This window comes from Chrysochloris asiatica, unplaced genomic scaffold (assembly GCF_000296735.1).
Source record: "Chrysochloris asiatica unplaced genomic scaffold, ChrAsi1.0 scaffold00094, whole genome shotgun sequence".
In the NCBI taxonomy this organism is placed as follows: Eukaryota; Metazoa; Chordata; class Mammalia; order Afrosoricida; family Chrysochloridae; genus Chrysochloris; species Chrysochloris asiatica.
In genome coordinates, this window is record NW_006408612.1 from 11,993,318 (window position 1) to 12,012,599 (window position 19,282).

A 19,282-nucleotide genomic window follows, 5' to 3' on the forward strand; every position below is an offset into this window, starting at 1 on the left:
GGGGGGGAGACCAAAATGGATGTCAGAAGAGACTTTGAAACTTGATCTTAAACATAGGTAAGCTAAAGTGACTGGAAGAAATGATGAAGTAAAAGAAATGATCAGAAAATTTCAGAGGGAAGCTTGAGAAGACAAAGTCAAATATTATAATGAAATGTACAAAGATGAGGAGATAGAAAACAAAAGGGAAGAACATGCTCACATTTCTCAAGTTAAAAGAATTGAAAAAAAAAAAAAAACGATGCCTCAGTTTGCAATATTGAAAGATTCAAAACATTAAATTACACAGGAAGCATCGATAGAAAGTAGAAGACATACAGAGTCACTGTGCCAAAAAGAATTTGTCACTGTTCAATCATTTCAAAAGGTAGCATACGATCAAAAACCCTATAGTATTGAAGGAAGAAGTCCAAACTGTAATGACGGCCTGGAAAAAATTTAGTCTAGGAATCATTAAATACAAATTGAAATATTTCAACAAACTGATGTAGCACTGGAGGTGCTCACTTGTTTTGCCAAGAAATTTGAAAGACAGCAACCTGGCTGACAGATTTAAAAGAGATCAATATTTGTGCTCATTCCAAAGAAAGATGAGGCAACAAAATATGAAAATCATCAAACAATATCATTAACATAACATGGAAGTAAAATCGTATTGAAGATAAGTAAGAACCTGTTGCAGCAATACCTCAAAAGGGAGTTTCCATAAATTCAAGCCAGATTCAGAAGAGAACGCTGTTGTTGTTAGGTGCCATTGAGTCAGCACCGACTCATAGTGACCTTATGCACAGCAGAATGAAACAATGTCTGATCCTGAGCCAACCTCACTACTGTTGCCACACTTGAGTCCATCGATGCTGCCACCTGGCCAATCCATCTTGTTGGGAGTCTTCCTCTTTTTCTCTGATCCTCCATCTTAACAAACATGATATCCTTCTCCAATGACTGTTCCTTCCTGACAATATGTCCAAAGTATGAGAGAGGAAGTTTGGCCATCTTGGCCTCTAAGGAGCACTCTGGCTGCACTTCTTCCAAAGATCTATTGGTTCTTTTGGCAGCCCATGGCACTTTTAGTATTCTCCTCCAACACCATAATTCAAAGACATCAATTCTTTTACAATCTTCCTTATTCACTGTCCAGCTTTCGCATGCATAAGGTTATTGAAAATACCATAGCTTGGGTCAGGTGCACCTTAGTCCTCAAGCTGACATCTTTGCTCTTCAACACTTTGAAAAGTTCCTGTGCAGCAGATTTGCCTAATGCAATACATCGTCTGATCTCTTGACTGCTGCTTCCATGATGTTGATAGTTGATCCAAGAAGAATGAAGTCCTTGACAACTTCAATCTTTTCTCCATTGATAAGAATGTTGTTTGTTGGTCCAGTGGTTAGGATTTTTGTTTTCTTAACATTGAGATGTAATCCATACTAAAGACTGTGCTCTTTGATCTTCATCAGTAAATGAGGACTAGGTATATCATTGCTGACACCAGATAAATCTCTGTTGAAAGCAGAGCACACTAGACAGATCTTGATTTGTGCCTTATTGACTATGCTAAGGCATTCGACTAGCTCATAGCAAGCATTGTGAAGAACAGAAATCCAAGAACACTTAGTTGTGCTCATTAGGAACCTGTACAAAGACCCAGAGGTAGTCATCAGAACAGATATTGAATGGTTTAAAAGCAGGAAAGGTGTGTACCAGGGATGTATTCTTTCACTGTACTTATTCAATCCGTATGCTGGCAAATAATCCATGAAGCTGGATTATATGAAGAAGAACATGACATCATGATTGAAGGAAGACTCATTAACAACCTGCTATATGAAGCTCTGATAGTGTAGTGGTTACAAATCGGGCTGCGAACCTCAAGGTTGGCAGTGTGAAACTACCAGCTGTTCCACGGGAGGAAGATGAGGCTTTCTGCTCCCATAAAGATTAAAGCCTCGGAAACCCTGTACAGAGTCACTGTGAGTCGGAACCGACTCTACGGTACTTAATAACAACAACATAGGAAGATGACACAACTTTGCTTGCTGGAAGCAAAAATGAATAAAAAGTCAGTTAAAGATCAAAGACTATGCCTTTCAGTGGTATAGATTTTACCTGAAATTTTAAAAAATGAAAATTATCACAACCCAATAAACAACAACATGATTAATGGAGAAAAGATTGAAGTTGTCAAAGACTTCATTTTGCTTAAATCCACAATCAATGTTCATAGAAGCAGCAGTCAAAAAATCAAATGATGTATTGCAGAGTCTTGATGTGGCCCTGTAAGATAAGCACTCGACTGCTAAGCACAAGGTCAGCAGTTCATACTGAACAGCAAGTATTCAGAAACCCTATATAGGGTCTCTATGAATCAGAACAGACTCAATGGCACACAATAATAACGACACATTGCATTAGGCAAATACGCTGCACAAAACCTCTTTAAAGTGTTAAAATGGTTACTAAGAGAACTAAGGTGCCCTGATCCAAGCCATAGTATTTTCAATCACCTCGTATGCCTATGAAAGTGGGACAAATGAATAAGGAAGACAATAAAAGAACTTATACATTTGAATTGTGTTGTTGGTGAAGAATACTGAAAGTACTATGAACTGCCAGAAGAACAAACAGATCTGTCTTGGAAGAAGTACAATCAGAGTGCTCTTCACAAGCCGGGATGGTAAGACTGTCTCATACTTTGGACACATGGTCAGGAGGGACCATTCTCTAGAAAAGGACATCCTTCTTGGTAAATGGATGGTCAGCAAAAAATAGGACGACTCCCCCCTCCCCAACGAGATGACAAAGTGGCAGCAACAATGGGTTAAACATAGCCACAGTTGTTAGGATGGCATATGACTGGGCAGTGCTTTGTTCTGTTGAGTTTGAACCAACTCGATGACACCTAACAATAACATACCTTATTTGTCAAGGTTTCTAGTAGTCAAGGGAATATTAACTCACAGGGAAAGAATAATATCTGATGGGCATAAGCAAAACAAGGAAATAATTAAGTCAAATGAAGCAGAATTAATGCATTAAACAGACCAAAAATTTAATATATGAAAAAGTATACTTTAAAATATAAAGAAAAACATAGATGGAACAGGAATAAGCAGCTGTGGAAAAGAATCAAGGTGAAGGACTGCGCATGAAAAATGTTAATAGTGTAAGTGAGGAACTCAGTAGCAGATGGTAGGAGTTCAAGAACAAATCAAGTATATTAGCAGATTGGGTATCAGGAAGAAATAAAGAAATGAGCATCAATTAAAGTTATGAAGCATAGAAGTAGAACATCAACATCTATGTAACTTTCAAAAGTTATACTGTATCTAGGAATTACCATAATAAAGAACATAAAGACATTGTAAACTAAATGCAAACAGTGTTGTGGGAAGGAACACAATGAGATCTACAACTTAATGCCATTTATAGAAATTAAAAACAATCAATACTCATCCCCTGATAATCATATATGCACATTCCAGCTATCCATCCAACTCCATCCCTTTTTGAAGGGTCCTGGATCACCCCAGAATAGAATAGAGTGCCACTCCCTCTTCTGCATTTACTCTAGTAGGATCTCTCTCAACCCATAAGATGCAAGGACCCCTCTTCCTCTAGTACCACATATCTTGTCACTGGATAGTCTAGTCTTCCAAATTGATAGCAAATAGTTAAAAAATGCTTTTTATCAACAAGTTATGTTTTAGTTTTCATCTCCAGTTAGTTAATGTAATTTAAAAAACTGTTAAGTACTTTGGACATCTCTCACGATGGTACTGAGATTGAGGGCCCAATGGGCAAATTCATAGCTTGGAAGGAAGATCTCACACCACAAAGAAGACTTTAGAAGAATGTGAAAAACAGTAATCTTTGCCACAGCAAACAATGCTTTTTTATTCTTAATTTCTTTTTATTCACCAGGATGCTAAAGAGAAATAGGTGGCCCTGTCTCTGTTTAAAATATGTATGTGTTGTTGTTGTTGTTAAGTGCCATCGAGTCGGTTCCGACCCATAGCGACCCTGTACAGGGTTTTCGAGGGTGTAAATCTTTTCGGGAGTAGAACTGTAACTGGTTCCTGAGTAGTTCAGGACCCTGAAAGAAAGCAGATCAGCTAGCTGGGCGGGAGCTTAATTATGTTTACCAAGAATGCCTACATTTAAAAACAACAACAACAGTATTTACTTGGTTCCCACATAGTTTAGTGTCTACATGTAATGAAAATGTGTATTTCTGCAATTTGGATTCATCCATGTAAAGGAGAACCTTGGAATTTGAATTCACCCACTTAAAGGAGGACTTTGGAGCTAAACTACATTTAGTTACACCGATTTTCTCTTAAGGAGAGTGGGGGCAAAAAGCTTGACTCTAGTGCTGTGTGTTTCTATGCTGGTGTATAGAAAGACTGAAAGGAAATGTACAAAAATATGAATAATGATTATCATCATGTTGAAGAATTAAGGGACGGCACTTAACAACAACAACAGCGTTGTGCTGTTGTGGAGTCCTGGTGTGGTGCTGTGGGTTAATGCATCAGACTGCAAAGTCGTTTGAACTGCAAGGTCGGCAGTTCAAGCTCAGGGTCGCTATGGGTCGGAACCAACTCGACGGCACTTCACAACAACAACAACAGCAACATCCTCCTATTTAAGGAGCTCTGGTAGCGTATTGGTTACGAATCGGGCTGCTAACCTCAGGGTAAGCAGTTCGAAACTACCAGCTGTTCTGCAGGAGAAAGATGAGGCTTTCTGCTCTGGTAAAGGTTTACAGCCTGGGAAACCCTGTACAGGGTTGCTATGAGTCGGAACCAACTCCACGGGCACATAACCACCAACCACCACCAACCACATTGCCCTATTAGTTTTGTTTGCACATTTCGTACAAGGAGAAGCGGTTGGTCAGTTGTCAGTCATTACTACATCTTGCAAAACTGAGAAATTATTTGAGGTTTTGAAATTTTTTATAAAGAATATGACATGATAAAGTATATATTATTAAGAATTTATTTCTTATGCTCCTTATGTTTACAATTTAGGTAAAAATGATACAAACAATGTATTTAGGTTTTTTTGTTTATGTTCATGAAGGGTCCATTGTGAACTGTAAACTATGATAGAAACTGGGTCCTATTAGTGCAGGGATCACACAACAATAAGTATTCTACTCCAAGTTGTCTTCAGGACATGAGAAACCACAGTAACTCCACACTTACAATGACTGTAGTCCCAAGAAATGTCTACCTTACACAACTATGCCATTAATGTTTGTTTGTCTTAAAGGAAGTAAACATCCTACAGCATTCCGGTCATCTCTTGAGCTAAGCATTTGAAAACATTGACATCATTCTTTCTGACAAAACTTCAAGTTAGCACAAAAACAAACAAATGAAAAAAATTTCAACTTCCTAAACAGAAAAGTCAAATACTGAAATTAAAAAGTTTTAAGATAATTAGTCTTGACTGGGTTGTTGTTGTTAAGTGCCATCGAGTCGTTTCCAACCCATAGCAGCCCTGGATAGGGTTTCCAAGGAGCAGCTGGTGAGTTTGAACTGCCAACCTTGCAGTTCAAATGGCTTTACAGTCTGGCGCATTAACCCACAGCACCACACCAGGAATGGGTTAGCTGCACCTGTTTTCAGTCAGTTGAATATTCAGCTCTTTGAGTCCTGATGTGCTGCTGTGAGATAATGTGCTGAACTGCAAGGTCGGCTGTTCAAGCTCACAGGTTGCTCCACGGAAATCTTAGACAGGGTGGCTATGAGTCAGAACCGACTTGACGGCACTTCACAACAACAAACCCTTTGCACTCCCACTACAAGCTGCTGTGTTCAAAGGGAAGATACTAAAAACAAAACAAAACAGCATAATCTATAAAAGGAGATAGTAGTCTTAAATGCCTTTCCTAATTCCCATTTCCACAAACTTGAAAATTCATGATTTGTCTTCTCTATTTTCAACCACTGATTAGTAATGTTTGGCCCACTGTTTTCCAAAGCTTCGTGATTTATCACCACCTTAAACTATCACCCACACAAGATATTAGTAATAAAAATCCTAGAGGACTTGATATTGATTATTCACTGTTCCCCATCAATCTACTGGCAGTGGACATTTTTCTCACTTGGCCGGCAATATGGAACATCTACTAAAACTCGCATTGGTATTTATGGACCCCACTTATAGGAAAAATGGGAAAAAGCAACTGAAACATGGCTACTTTGCTCCAATGGCTTTCAACACTTCATGGGTCTATTTTTTTTGTACCTTCCACACACCTACACATGTAGGCCATTACTCCTTGTAAAACTGAGAAATTATTTTAAGTAGGCCGATCGTGATTGTGTGTCCTGAAGTTGGTTCCTACTCATTGCGACCCTGTATAAAGTCTTTAAGGCTGTAAATCTTTACGGGAGCAGAAAGCCTCATCTTTCTCCCATGGAATGGCTGGTAGTTTTGAGCTGCTAACCTTGAGGTTAGCAGCCCGACCAATAAGCAACCAGAGCTCCAGGATGTGGGTTAAACAGAATAAGACTTCCTCCCCATCCTAATCTTTAGATCTGTAGCTGTGCCTATGTGGGTACTTTCAGAATCTTGAGGTGGTGGATTACCCTTGTCCAATGCAATCACAAAGGCCCTTCTAAGGAGTTAGGAGGCCAAAGTAAAAGAAGGTGATGTAACAACAGAGGCAGAGAGAAAGAAATGAGAGAAAGACACAAGGGAAAACACTATACTGCTAGATAGAAAGATGGAGTCCTGGTGTGGTACTGTGGGTTAATGCGCCAGACTGCCAAGTCAGTTTGAACTGCAAGGTTGGCGGTTCAAGCTCACCAGCTGCTCCTTAGAAACCCTACACAGGGTCACTATGGGTCAGAAACAACTAGAGGGCACTTAACAACAACAAGATAGAAAGATGGAAACAGTGCCATTAAGACAAGAAATGCAGGAAGCCTCTAGAAACTAGGAAAGATCAATCTATTGATTTTCCCCCAGAGCTTTCAGAAAGAACCAATCCACTTGAATTTATCCCGATGGTACTTTCAGACTTCTGACGTTCAAACCGTCAAATAATAATAACTTGGTGTCGTTTAAAGTCACTAAATATGTAGCGATTTGTTATAGAAAACGAATCAGTGGACTAGAGATATGTAAGTAGGAACATCAAACTGTACTAGGAAGTGGGTTGGGTTGCAAACAGAGATGCCTAGGAGCCAGCCTGCCCCCTGGTACTTGTGGAGATGCTGTGGAAGACGCCCCTCGCTAAGGACCACCGGAGCAGGGAAGATGAAAATCCAAGAGAAAACAGTCCTTTTCTTATAACGTTGAGATGGAGAGAGAAAGCTTTTTTGAAGTAATGATTATGGTTCCTTTCTGAGGAGGAGATGGACAGCAACCTCATGGTGTCGCTGTTCAACAAGCTGACCAACTGCAGCCACCTGAGCCAAGACTAGGAGGCACACCAGGAGTGTGAGGGCAGTGGAGAAAGGAGGCTGAGGCACTGCCTAACTGCCCACCTGGCCACGTTTTTAAATGTGTTTAATGTGTCTCTTACAGATCATGATGGTTCTGTAAGATAAGCACTGGACTGCGAACCACAAGGTCAGCAGTTCAAGCCCACCAGCTACTCCATGGGAGGAAGATGAAGATTTTTGCTCTCGCAAAGATATTATTGCTGTTAAATGTAATCGAGTCAGTTTCAAAGGGTTTCCAAGGAATGGCTAGTGAGTTTGAATTGCCAACCTTGCGGTTCAAACCGACCTTGCTGTCCAGTGCTTATCAACTACAGTGCTTATCAACTACACCAGGACTCCCACAAAGATATACAACCTAGGATACCCTGTACAGGGTCATTATGAGTCAGAACCAACTCGACGGCACTTAACCAAAGAAACAAAGTATATCTTAAGGAGCCGTTCTACTCTGTCCTGTATTGAATTGCTATGAGTCAGAATCACCTTGATGACAGCTGAGTTTTGGTTTTTGGTTTGGAATATGTCTCTTACCTTTGCTTTTATCGTCAATTCCTCGTGCCTACGAATTAGCTCCTCATTGTCTGACAGTGATGAACCTAGATGTTGTTCTTGTAAATCTCTTAGGGTTTTCTGAAACCAGCAAGTCACCTAGGTAAAGAATTAACAAAGCAAAATCAGATTTCAAATATTCAGAATTAAGTGAGTAAAAAAATAAGAAATATTTCTTCAACCTTTCAAAACTTATTACTTCAATTTCTTTTGATATGAGGGTAAGTTAAAAAAAAAAAAGGATTGCTGCAAAACTATAGAAACTTTTATTAAACAAAAATATCAAAATGTGAAGCTATTGTTTAATTGGCATATTCTTCATCTAAGTTTATACACTTTTGAAGGTAATGATTCCATCTCTCTAAACTTTTCCCAAAGAATTCTGTGCTCTTCGAGTTGCATGAGGTCAAAACCACAGTTTGGGCATCCTCAAGGGACTGGAATGTGTTCCTTTGAAATGTTCATTGAATTTTGGGAACAAAAAGAAGTTTGAAGGGTGGATGAGGTAATGTTTCCCAACAAAATTCTCATAGAATAACCCTTGCTACCTTTGATGAAGGAGCAGGTACATTACTGTGATGGGGAAAAAATTCCTCAGTGCAATTTTCTAGCCTTCTTCTCACTGATTCAGTTTTCAGTTTTCTTAAAACTTCTTCATAACAAGCCCCCATGCTCATTCTGTGTCCTTCGAGAAAATCTGTCAAGATGTTCCCTTTGGAGTCCCCCCAAAAGTCACCATAACCTTTTGAGCCAGCCTCTTTGCCTTAAATTTAACTGGCTCAGCAGATCTCCTCAGAAGCTACTGTTTTGATTGAATCTTGCCCTTTGTTTTGATAAATCCAAGACTTCCCCCATTATTATTATGTCTATAAAATCATCTTCATTAGCTTTAATCTTGCTTTGATGGAAACACCAGCTCTTTGAGCTAGCTGATCATCATGATTTGGGCACCCATCAAGGCACTCATACAGTCAAAAACTTGCCAAATCCAAGATGTTCACTTAATATTGAATATGGTTTTCTTCCACCAGTTGCTGGACTTCAGCCATAGTTTCTTCATTCATTAAGGTTGTTGGTCTTTTCACTCTTAGCTAATATCTGAGGTCTTCCCAACCTTCCTTAAAATGCTTGATCCATCTAAAAACTTGATTTAGATGAGACAACATCCTCATAAATGTATTGCAAAAACTATTTGGAAAGATGTCCAAACCTCAAAATCATGTTGTTTTTTCCCCATGGCAACAAGTATCTTTTTTTTTAATGAACGCCAACTTGACTAGAGTCCTGGTGTGGCACTGTGGGTTAATGCGCCAGATTACAAAGCCATTTGAACTGCAAGGTCGGCAGTTCAAGCTCACCAGCTGCTCCTCGGAAACCCCATACAGGATCAGTATGGGTCGGAACCAACTTGATGTCACTTAACAACAATTTGACTACAACACGTGTATTACTGAATTTGTTGGCAGCCACCCACTGATCACATTGTGAAAGAGATGTATGTTTAAACACATTTAGTTTGGAATAAATCAATGCATTTATGAAGTAGTAATACTGTTTGACTTACATATATGCTCATTTCTTGTGCTAAATTAGTATATATGATTAGGCTTTCATTGTTGCTTCTTTCAAACCCCTACATGCTTAAGGAAAACAAAATATGAGAATGATTTCTCAGTTGAGTAGATTACATGACATGAAGAAAATGATTCATATTCTCCTAACAAGAGCCAAAATAGATTCTTATGTAGTCCATAAATCATGTATTCTTTTAGAATACAAGTTTCTTTCCTGAATAACAATATGAATCTGAGTATAGTTACATAGACCCATGCTACTGTTGTTGTTAAGTGTCGTTGAGTAAGTTCTGAATCATAGCCATCCTGTTTAGGATTTCTGAGGAGAGGCTGGTGGATTTAAACCACCAATCTTGCAGTTAGAAGTCCAGTGCGTATCCTACAGCACCACGGTAGGACCCATACGAAGATGTTAAACAGCATATGTAGAAATATATTTTATACCAGAAACATGGTGCAAAAATACTTAGTTTGGTGCAATTGCTGGAAATTTGTGTTCAGAAAATAAATGGAGAAGATAATAAAATTCACTGATATCATAAACATCTCAGGGCATGATTCACATTCATTTAGTAGATTTACAATATATATCACACACAATGTTAAAACAACAAATAGCAAAGAACTTGAAAGAGCTGTACGTGTTTAAATAATGACATGGCTTGACCTAGGACTGATGACATGGACCCTTGAATTAAAGGAAAGAGGTTTGGAATTTTACTCTTAAATCCTGTATACCATTATCCTCAACCTACTGATTCTTAAAATGCTACTACAAGTGAGACAATTCATTAGTTGCTTTTCAGGTATGGTAATAGGTTGAATTGTGTACCCCCAACCCCAAATACATTCAAGTCTTAATCTCTGGTACCTGTGACTGCAAGGATCTTTGCAGGTACAATTAAAGTTAACAGACAGTCATACTGGAATAAAGCTCTGGTAGTGTAGTGGTTATGAATTGGGCTGCGAACTGCAAGGTATGCAGTTCGAAACTACCAGCTGCTCTGTGGGAGAAAGATGAGGCGTTCTTCTCTCGTAAAGATTTACAGCCTCAAAAACCCTGTTCAGGGTTGCTATGAATCAGAACCGACTCGACAGCACTTAACAGCAACAACAATCCAATATCACTGTAGTTTTGTGTCATTCAGTGAGTTCACTCATAGCAACCCTGTAGAGGGTTTCAGAGAGCAGATTTAAACTGCCAATCTTGTGTTTACTAGTTCAGTGTTTATTCTACAGCACCATACCAGGGATCTTATTCTTATGGGGGAAAAAATGAAGACAAAGAAGAGATACAGAGAGAGACACACCATGTAAAGATGAAGACTAGTATTAGAGTCATGCCGTCATAAAACAAGGAACACCTGAAACTACCAGAAACTAGAAGAGGCAAAGAGGGATCTTCCGCTAGCATCTTCAGAGAGAGCATAGTGCTGCCAATACCCTGAACACAGATTTCTAGTCTCTAGAACTGGGAGAGAATAAATTTCTGTTTTAAGGCACCCTGTTTGCAGTACTTTGTTACAGCAGTCCTAGGAGAGAGAAATAGAAATGATAACTGTATAAGAAGGCTTCAAAAATATTCATGGAAAAATGGAACTAAATGATCATGAAAATTTTCCACAAATGTTTTAAAGTCTCCTCATACAGCCATCATCTTTATTTCTCTCAACAACTTAGCATAAAACAGTAAAACTAAGATTCAGAGAGATTTAACAGCATCCCACATCCCAAATCTACATGATTTTAAAGTCCATCCTCTTTACTAAACGCTGCTACTATACATAATGAACTGTGGTAACATAGTGGTTATGAGTTGGGCTGCCAACCTCAAGGTCAGCAGTTCGAAACTACCAGCGGTTCTGCGGGAGAAAGATGAGGTATTCTGCTCCCGTAAAGATTTATAGCCTTGGAAACCCTGTGCAGGGTCACTGTGAGTCGGAACCAACTCCACAGTACTTAACAACAACAAAAACTACTACTACTATACATACAAGGGGCTTTGGTATTGTAGTGGTTATGAGTTGGGCTGCTCACCTTAAGGTCAGCAGTCCAAAACTACCAGCCATTCTATGGAAGAAAGATGTGGCTTTCTGTTCCCATAAAGATTTACAGCCTTAGAAACCCTATGCAGGATCTCTATAAGTTAGAACCGATTCCATGGCACACCACCACCATGACCACCACTGACATATTTGGATAGTCAGAAGTCCTACAGCTCTACCATAATTGAGGAATGACTTCAAACCTGAAAAAAAATGGAACTTGGCAGTCCATTCAAAATGGTGGGTATTGCCACAGTCTTAAAACTGTGCCTCTCTTCTGCCTACCTTGTTTTGCTTGAGACAGCCTTGAAATTTCTCTAAAATCTTATAAAATGGAGAAATAAGTGAAGCAAGTGGCTGAAGAGAACCTGAAGTTCCACCCAACAAAGGTACATTACACAAAAACACACACATACACAATGCCAACACACCTAGAAAAGGACATATTATGCCATTATAGGGCTGGCTCTGTACCAGCTCTGATCACTTTCCAGAAGGGAATAGGGGTGTAATGTGGAACAAGATGTACCATTTTGGCTTGTTGGAAATCATCTTTAACCAGGATTCAGCCCAATGGTGCAAAGAAAAGCATAGTGATAATCCTGTAGCAGTTTTCATGTGAAGTACACTTCATTTTCTTCAGAATAAATTGGTAATCTATGTCTGTCTTTCATTTTGTCATACTGTGGTGGTTTGTGTGTTGGTATGAAGCTGGAAGCTATGCCAATGACATTTTAAATGGAAAGGTGTCAGCAGAGCTTTCAGACTAAGACAAACTAGGACGGTTAAGTGGACTGTTTCTGAAAGGTTAGCAGAGGAACTTTGCTGGATGCTGGATGCAGTGCCAGAAGATGAGCCCCTCAGATTGGAAATCACGCAAAATACAACTAGGGAAGAGATGCCTCCCCAAAGTACAATTGACCTTAATAGCTTGGATGGAGCAAAGCTTTGGGATCTTCATTTGTTGATGAGGCACACACAATTCAAAATGAGAAGAAAGAGCTGCAAACATTCATCAATAATTGGGATGTGGAATGTATGAACTACAAATCTAGGAAACTTGGAAGTTGTAAAAAATGAAATGGGACACATGAAGATCAATACCCTAGCCATCGTTGTTGTTGTTAAGTGCCAACGAGCTGATTTCAACTCATAGCAACCCTGTATAGGGCTTCCGAAGAGCAGGTAGTGAGTTTGAACTGCTAATCTTGTGTTCACACCAACTTGAAGTTGATTGCTTATCCTACATGAGCCACACCAGGACTGGATCCTAGCGATTAATGAGCTGAAATGGGTTGGTATTGACCATTTTGAATTGCATACTCATATAGTTTACTCTGCTGAGAATAACATATTAAACAGGAATAGCATCATCTTCAACATCAAAAAGAGCATTTAAAGATCTGTCTTGAAGTATAATGCTATCTATGATAGGATAATATCTACATGCTTAGAAGAAAGACCATGCAGTGTTCTATTCTGTTGTGTATAGGGTCACTATGAGCCAGACAACAACAACAAAAAGACCAGTTAATACCACTATTATTCAAATTTACAAACTAACCACTAAAGTCAGTGATGAGGAAATTGAAGAATTCTGTCAACTTCTTCAGCTTGAAATTGATAAAACATGTCATCAAGATGCATTAATAATTATGATTATTGGAATGGGAAAGTTGGGAACAAAGAGGAAACATCAATAGTTGGAAAATCTGGCCTTGGTGATAGAAAACTACCTGGCCAACAGATTGGAAGAAATCATTTTAAAGAAAGGTGACCCAACAGAATGCAGAGATTTTGGAACAATATCCCATGTGAGTTAATATCACATGTAAGTAAAATTTTGCTGAAGATAATAAAAGAAAAAAACAGTTGCAGCAGTACATCATCAGAGAACTGCCTGAACTTCAACTGGATCCAGAAGAGGATGTGCAATGAGCACTATTGCTGATGTCAGATGAATCTTGACTGAAAACAGAGACTATCTGAAAGGTCCTTACTTGTGCTGTATTGACTGTGCAAAGGCATTTGACTGTGTGGATCATAACTATGAATAACATTGCAAGGAATGGGAATTCCAGAACACTTAACTGTGCTTAAGAGGGACTGTACGTGGACCAAAAGACAGTCAAAAGACAGTAGTTAGACCAGAACAAGGGGATACGGAGTGATTTAAAATCAGGAAAAGTATGCATCAGGATTGTATCCTTTCATTATACTTATTCAATCTATATGCTGATTAAATAATCTGAGAAGCTAGAATATATGAAAAAGAGCATGGTATCAGGATTGGAAGAGTCACTAAAAATCCTCGAACTGCAGGTGACAGAGAAATGTAGATGCCAGCCCTCAGTATGGATGGCACTTTAATGTAAAGAAATGAAAATCCTCACATAAATAGCATCATGATAAATGGATACAAGTTTGAAGTTGTCAAGGATTTCATTTTACTTGGATTCACAACCAATGCTCAAGGAAGCAGCAGTCCAGAAATCAAATGAAATATTGTATTAGGCAAATCTGCTGCAAAAGACCTCTTTGCAGTGCTAAAGATCAAAGGTGTCACTTTTTAAGGTGACCTGATCCAAGCCATGGTATTTTCAATAGTCTCAAATGCATGTGAAAGCTGAAATATGAATAAGGATGATCAGAGAAGGATCAGAACATTTAAAATATGGCGTTAGCAAAGAATATTGAAAGTTCTATGGACTATCAGAAGAACAAGTAAATCTGTTTTGTTAGTAATATGGCCAGAATCATCCTCAGAAGCAAGAATGGTGAGATTTCATCTTTTGTACTTTGGACATGTTCTCAGAAAGGACCAGTCCCTAGGGAAGGACATCATGCTTGGTAAAGTGGAGAATCAAAGAAAAGATGAAAACATCCAATAAAATGGACTAACACAGTTGAAGCAACAATGGGCTCAAACATAACAATTGTGAGGATGAAGCAAGACCGGATAGTGTTTTGTTCTGTTGTTCACAGGATTGATATGAGTCTGAACTGACTAGACAGACAAAATGTACAGTGCAAAGAGCCCTGGTCACCCTATAGATTAATCAATGAGCTTCTAACTGCAAGGTCATCAGTTCAAGCCCACCAGTTGCTCTGTTGGGAGAAAGATGAGACTATTTGCTCCTATAGAGATTTACAATCTCAGTATCCCTAAGAAACAGTTCAGCTCTGATACTACGAGCTGTAATTGACTTGATGTCAATGGGTTTAGTTGGTTTTTACATGCAGTATTAACCTTATATGCATGCGAAAGCTGGACAGTGAATAAGGAATACCATAGAAAAATTAATACTTTTGAGTTATGGTGTTGGAGGAGAATATTGAAAGTGCTATGGGTTACCAAAAGAAACAACAGATCTGTGTTGGAAGAAGTGCAGCCAGAGTGCTCCTTGGAGGCCTGGATGGCCAAACTTCATCTCTCATACTTCCGACATATTGTCAGGAGAGGCCAGTCACTGGAGAAGGTTATCATGTTCAGTAAGGTGGAGGGTCAGAGAAAAAGAGGAAGACTCCCAATGAGATGGATTGGCCAAGTGGCAGCATTGATGGACTCAAGCATGGCAACAATAGTGAGCTTGGCCCAGGATCTGGTAATGTTTCATTCTGCTGCGCATAAGGTTGCTATAAGTCAGTACTGACTTGATGGTACCTAACAACAACATTTGTACAAATGTTATCAAGTCAGTTTCCTCACCTAAAGTATCATATTTATGTATGTATAATTATTTGACAACAGTATGCCTTTCTTGTATCTCAGTTTGAGCTAGGTGATATGTATAATATGCATTAAATAACACCCACAGAGTTTTATTATAAAGAGCTATGAAACGTAACTGTTAAATGTATTTAATTTTATAAAATGAAATGATTTCTCACAAAAGATGCAGTGAGTCTGCATAAAAACCAACTAGCAGAATTATTTAAGAATTTCATTTTTAAAAAGTGATCAGGAATATACTAACTTTCAGAGATCATTATTTTATTAACTAATAGAAATGAGTTTTATTCATTCGTCTACATTAATACCAAAATGGGAGGATTCCAGAAACCACAAGAATGTTTTGGATAGTTAATATAGAATCTGAGTGATTGAAAAATGAGTACAAACAGGTGTTCACTAATCTCTAAAAACAGGTGAAAAGTCTGAACTCTCAGATAATCCTATTCAATTTCATGAGTCAACGACTTGTTATCTAACACATGTCAACAGTGATGAAAGCTGGAAAGGAGTGAATTGTTTTGATTTTTTAAGCTATCTACTGATCTCATCTTCTAAATTTGGCCATTACTATTTCAACCTCCAAAGGTCACCATTCTTGCAAGGGAATATACATATCTCTTCTACAGTGACCATTATTATATCCTAGTCACATATCCACCTGTTAAAACATGCTGCCTCTCTAGAGTAATACATTTTTATCATCAGATACATAAAAACAAGTTGATATAAAACTCAGAAGTAAGTAGATCTCATCATAAGGCATTCACACATATGAAAGGTCTCTACGATCAGATTTATCGTGTGTGCTATGAGATACACACAATGTAGACTCTCATTCCCTCCCACGTTAAAAGTAAGATATCCTAAATAACTGAGAGAACAGCAACTATAGTACTCTGCTAGCCAGTAAATCAGTCATTAGGTCCAGCAAGTAGCTACTGTAGACAGCTGCATAGATACTCCAAGTGCACTTTTTAATAAACTTTAAAATTATATCTACTGCACTACAAAAGCTTGAGTGGTAAATACAGCAAACGATCCACCATGGCATTTCTGTACAACACTGTCCCTGAAAAAGGATAAAAAATGAGTCAAATGTTGGGAAGATATGCCTTCTGGAAATTCGTTTTGGACAATGAAGGATTAAGAGGGTATGAAAATAATTTCCTCTTTCTTTCCAGTTCCTACCTTTCAATTTGACCTGAGTGGTGTGTGTGTTTGGTCATCTACCAGTTTGACATGGCATGATATTAGAGGTAGAACAAGGCAGAGATGAAATGGGGCAGATGTGCTGGCAGGGGAAGGCACATTTACCACATAGTAAAAGAAAATTTTAAGAACGATAAGGCACCAAGGATGCAAAGATGAAGCAATAAGAGAAGGTCAGTGAAAACCAAGAGCTGCCTTGGAAGTTAAAGTATTGGGCTGTGAAACCTTCTGCACTGTTCAATATGGTAGCCATTAACCACATTTTACTATGAACTAAGATCAAAACCACTGCCGTGGAGTTGATTCCAACTCATAGCAATCCTATGTAGGGTTTCCAAGTCTAAATCTTTATAAGAGCAGACAGTTTTATCTTTCTCCCAAGGAACAACTCATGGGATTGAACTGCTGACCATTTGGTAAACAATCCAATACATAGTCCACAGCTCCACCAGGTCTCCTAACTTTTGGCTATGTCATTATGTTGTTGTTTAGGGCCATCAAGTTGGCTCTAACTCATAGTGACCTCCGAGGAGACGCTTGTGGTTTAGACTGCTAACTTTTTGGTCAGCAGTCCAGTGCTTATCCTACGAACCACAGTAGGAACCTTCATCTGGCTATAGCATATTTGCAATGTGACGAGTTTAAATTGAAATTGCAATAAGAATAAAATATAGGACTTCCAGTTTGGCTGCTGCACAGCAGAGTCAGGTAGGACAGGCTCCATGGGGGAAGGCTGAAAATCCAGAGACATTACTCTCACAGAACAGCACCAGAACTCTGCATCTAGCATAACAGTCAGGGTATCAGTTTCACTCAACCACCAGTGGAAAAATCATGGTATAAAGGAAAATATTGTTATTTAGAAATTGGTCAAGACACGGGACTCCCTCTGCAGCCATCCTGCCCAGGCAGAGGTCAGAGGGCAGGGCTACAGCCAGACCAGCAGAGGGAACCAGCACTAAAACCAGTACAGTGACATTTGCAAAAGGAGGTGCAGGGAGATTCTGCACATTTTTTCCACCTCTTCCGTTTTGTGTCCAGCCCAGATGCTTTCAGGCAGGTGGGTATGCACCCCCCAAAAAAAGTCCAGCGTTGAGACCACAGCTTTCCCACAGCACAGAGAGAAAGAGTCCCATCAATTCAAGGGCAAATTCTTGGGCTGCTGCTTTTGACTTCTGCCTGTGGGTCCCAGCCCTAAAGTCAACTTGTGCAGGACCCTTTACTCCTGCTTATCCAGCAAGAAAAAAAGCAGGTTTGGCCTGACAGACAAACCATATGAACAATCTGTAAAGCCCCAACATAAAGGGACACAACTATTTCAAGAGTTGCGATGTGCACATGCAGATACCTAACTGACCTTCAGAGACAAAAATAGTGGACAATCTTTCTTCTATTGATTTCTCAATATCTACGGTGGTGACTAGAGGAGGGGTCTGAATGAGTGGACACCACCACCCACTGCTGGAGGCTTCAACAGTGTACACACATAGCCTGTGTAGCAAGGTGACTGGACAGTCAGCCAGTTTAAATTTTCCTCCAAAGTGGTAGTTCTTGTCTCTGATTTTGTACTGTTTCTGCTTTGGGGCCTTTTGATCACACATTTTTCTTGGAGGGGGCAGCTTTTTTTCCCCATATTACCCAAGGAGAGTCAGCAATCGTGGCCATATAGCCAAGCTACAAGCATAACCCATAATATTTCCACCATTGAGACAAGAGCCAATAACAATTGCTAAGCATTAAATGTGAAAAGGAAAGCCTATCTCCTGATCATATCAACCAGGAGACATTCAATAAGCTTAATAACACAGCAACAAATATCCATTTAAACATTAAAATTTCACATAATCACTGGAAATGATGAACAAAAACCGACAAAAGATATCAAAACATGTCCAAAACCAGAAAAGAGTAGCTGAGACAAATGGGCTGGAGACACACAAAGGCTTTCTAGAGGAGAAAAGAGCAGGTTTTGGATTTGCCTGAGAAGGAATTCAGAAGAATGTTATGGAAACAGGTTCAAATGCTCTGAAAAGGGGTGGGAGAAAACAAGGAAGAAGTCAGGAAAGCACTAAAAGAACAATCGAACAAGATTGATACAGGATTGGAAATAATTCAAAACCTGCAAAAAGAGGTCCAGAGGATTCAAAAGCTGCAAAAAGAGGTCCAGAGGATTAATAATTAAATGTCAGAAATGGACAATATGCTGAAAGGGGAAAGGAGCAGAATTGAAGAGATGAAAGCCAGAATCAGTGAGCTGGAAAACAAATCTCTCAATACTGCTAAGATAGAAAAGCAAGCAGAAAGAAGAATTTAAAAAAAATCTGAAGAGAGTCTATGACTCATGCTGGATAACATGAAGAGGAACAACTTAAGAATTGTTGGCATTCCAGAACAGGAAGAATCAGAGAAGTCCACAGAAGAGATAGTGGCAGAGCTTCTAAAAGAAAATTTCCCTAACATCTTGAAATATGAGAAGATAAACATTCAAGAAGCCAAATGTACCCCAGGAAGGATAGACCCCAACAGAAAATCACCAAGACATATAATAATCAAGCTCTCCAAAATCAAAGACAAGGAGAGAATCCTAAGAGCAGCCAAGGAAAAGAGAAATGTTACTTAAAAAGGCAAGCAGAGAGAACAAACAAGATGGTGGATCAGGTGGACGTATAGCAGAGAGCTCCGCCAACAACAACACAGAATAC

The 19,282-nt window shown here is 39.1% G+C and overlaps 1 protein-coding gene across 1 annotated transcript in view; it reads right to left on the reverse strand.

Annotated features, from left to right (window-relative positions):
* CCDC141 (coiled-coil domain containing 141) overlaps positions 1-19,282 on the reverse strand; it is a 331,211-nt gene that overhangs the window by 164,751 nt on the left and 147,178 nt on the right. The window contains exon 6 of the mRNA XM_006866703.1: positions 7,999-8,115. Within this exon, the coding sequence (XP_006866765.1) occupies positions 7,999-8,115 (117 nt within the window). The remainder of the gene's footprint in view (positions 1-7,998; positions 8,116-19,282) is intronic.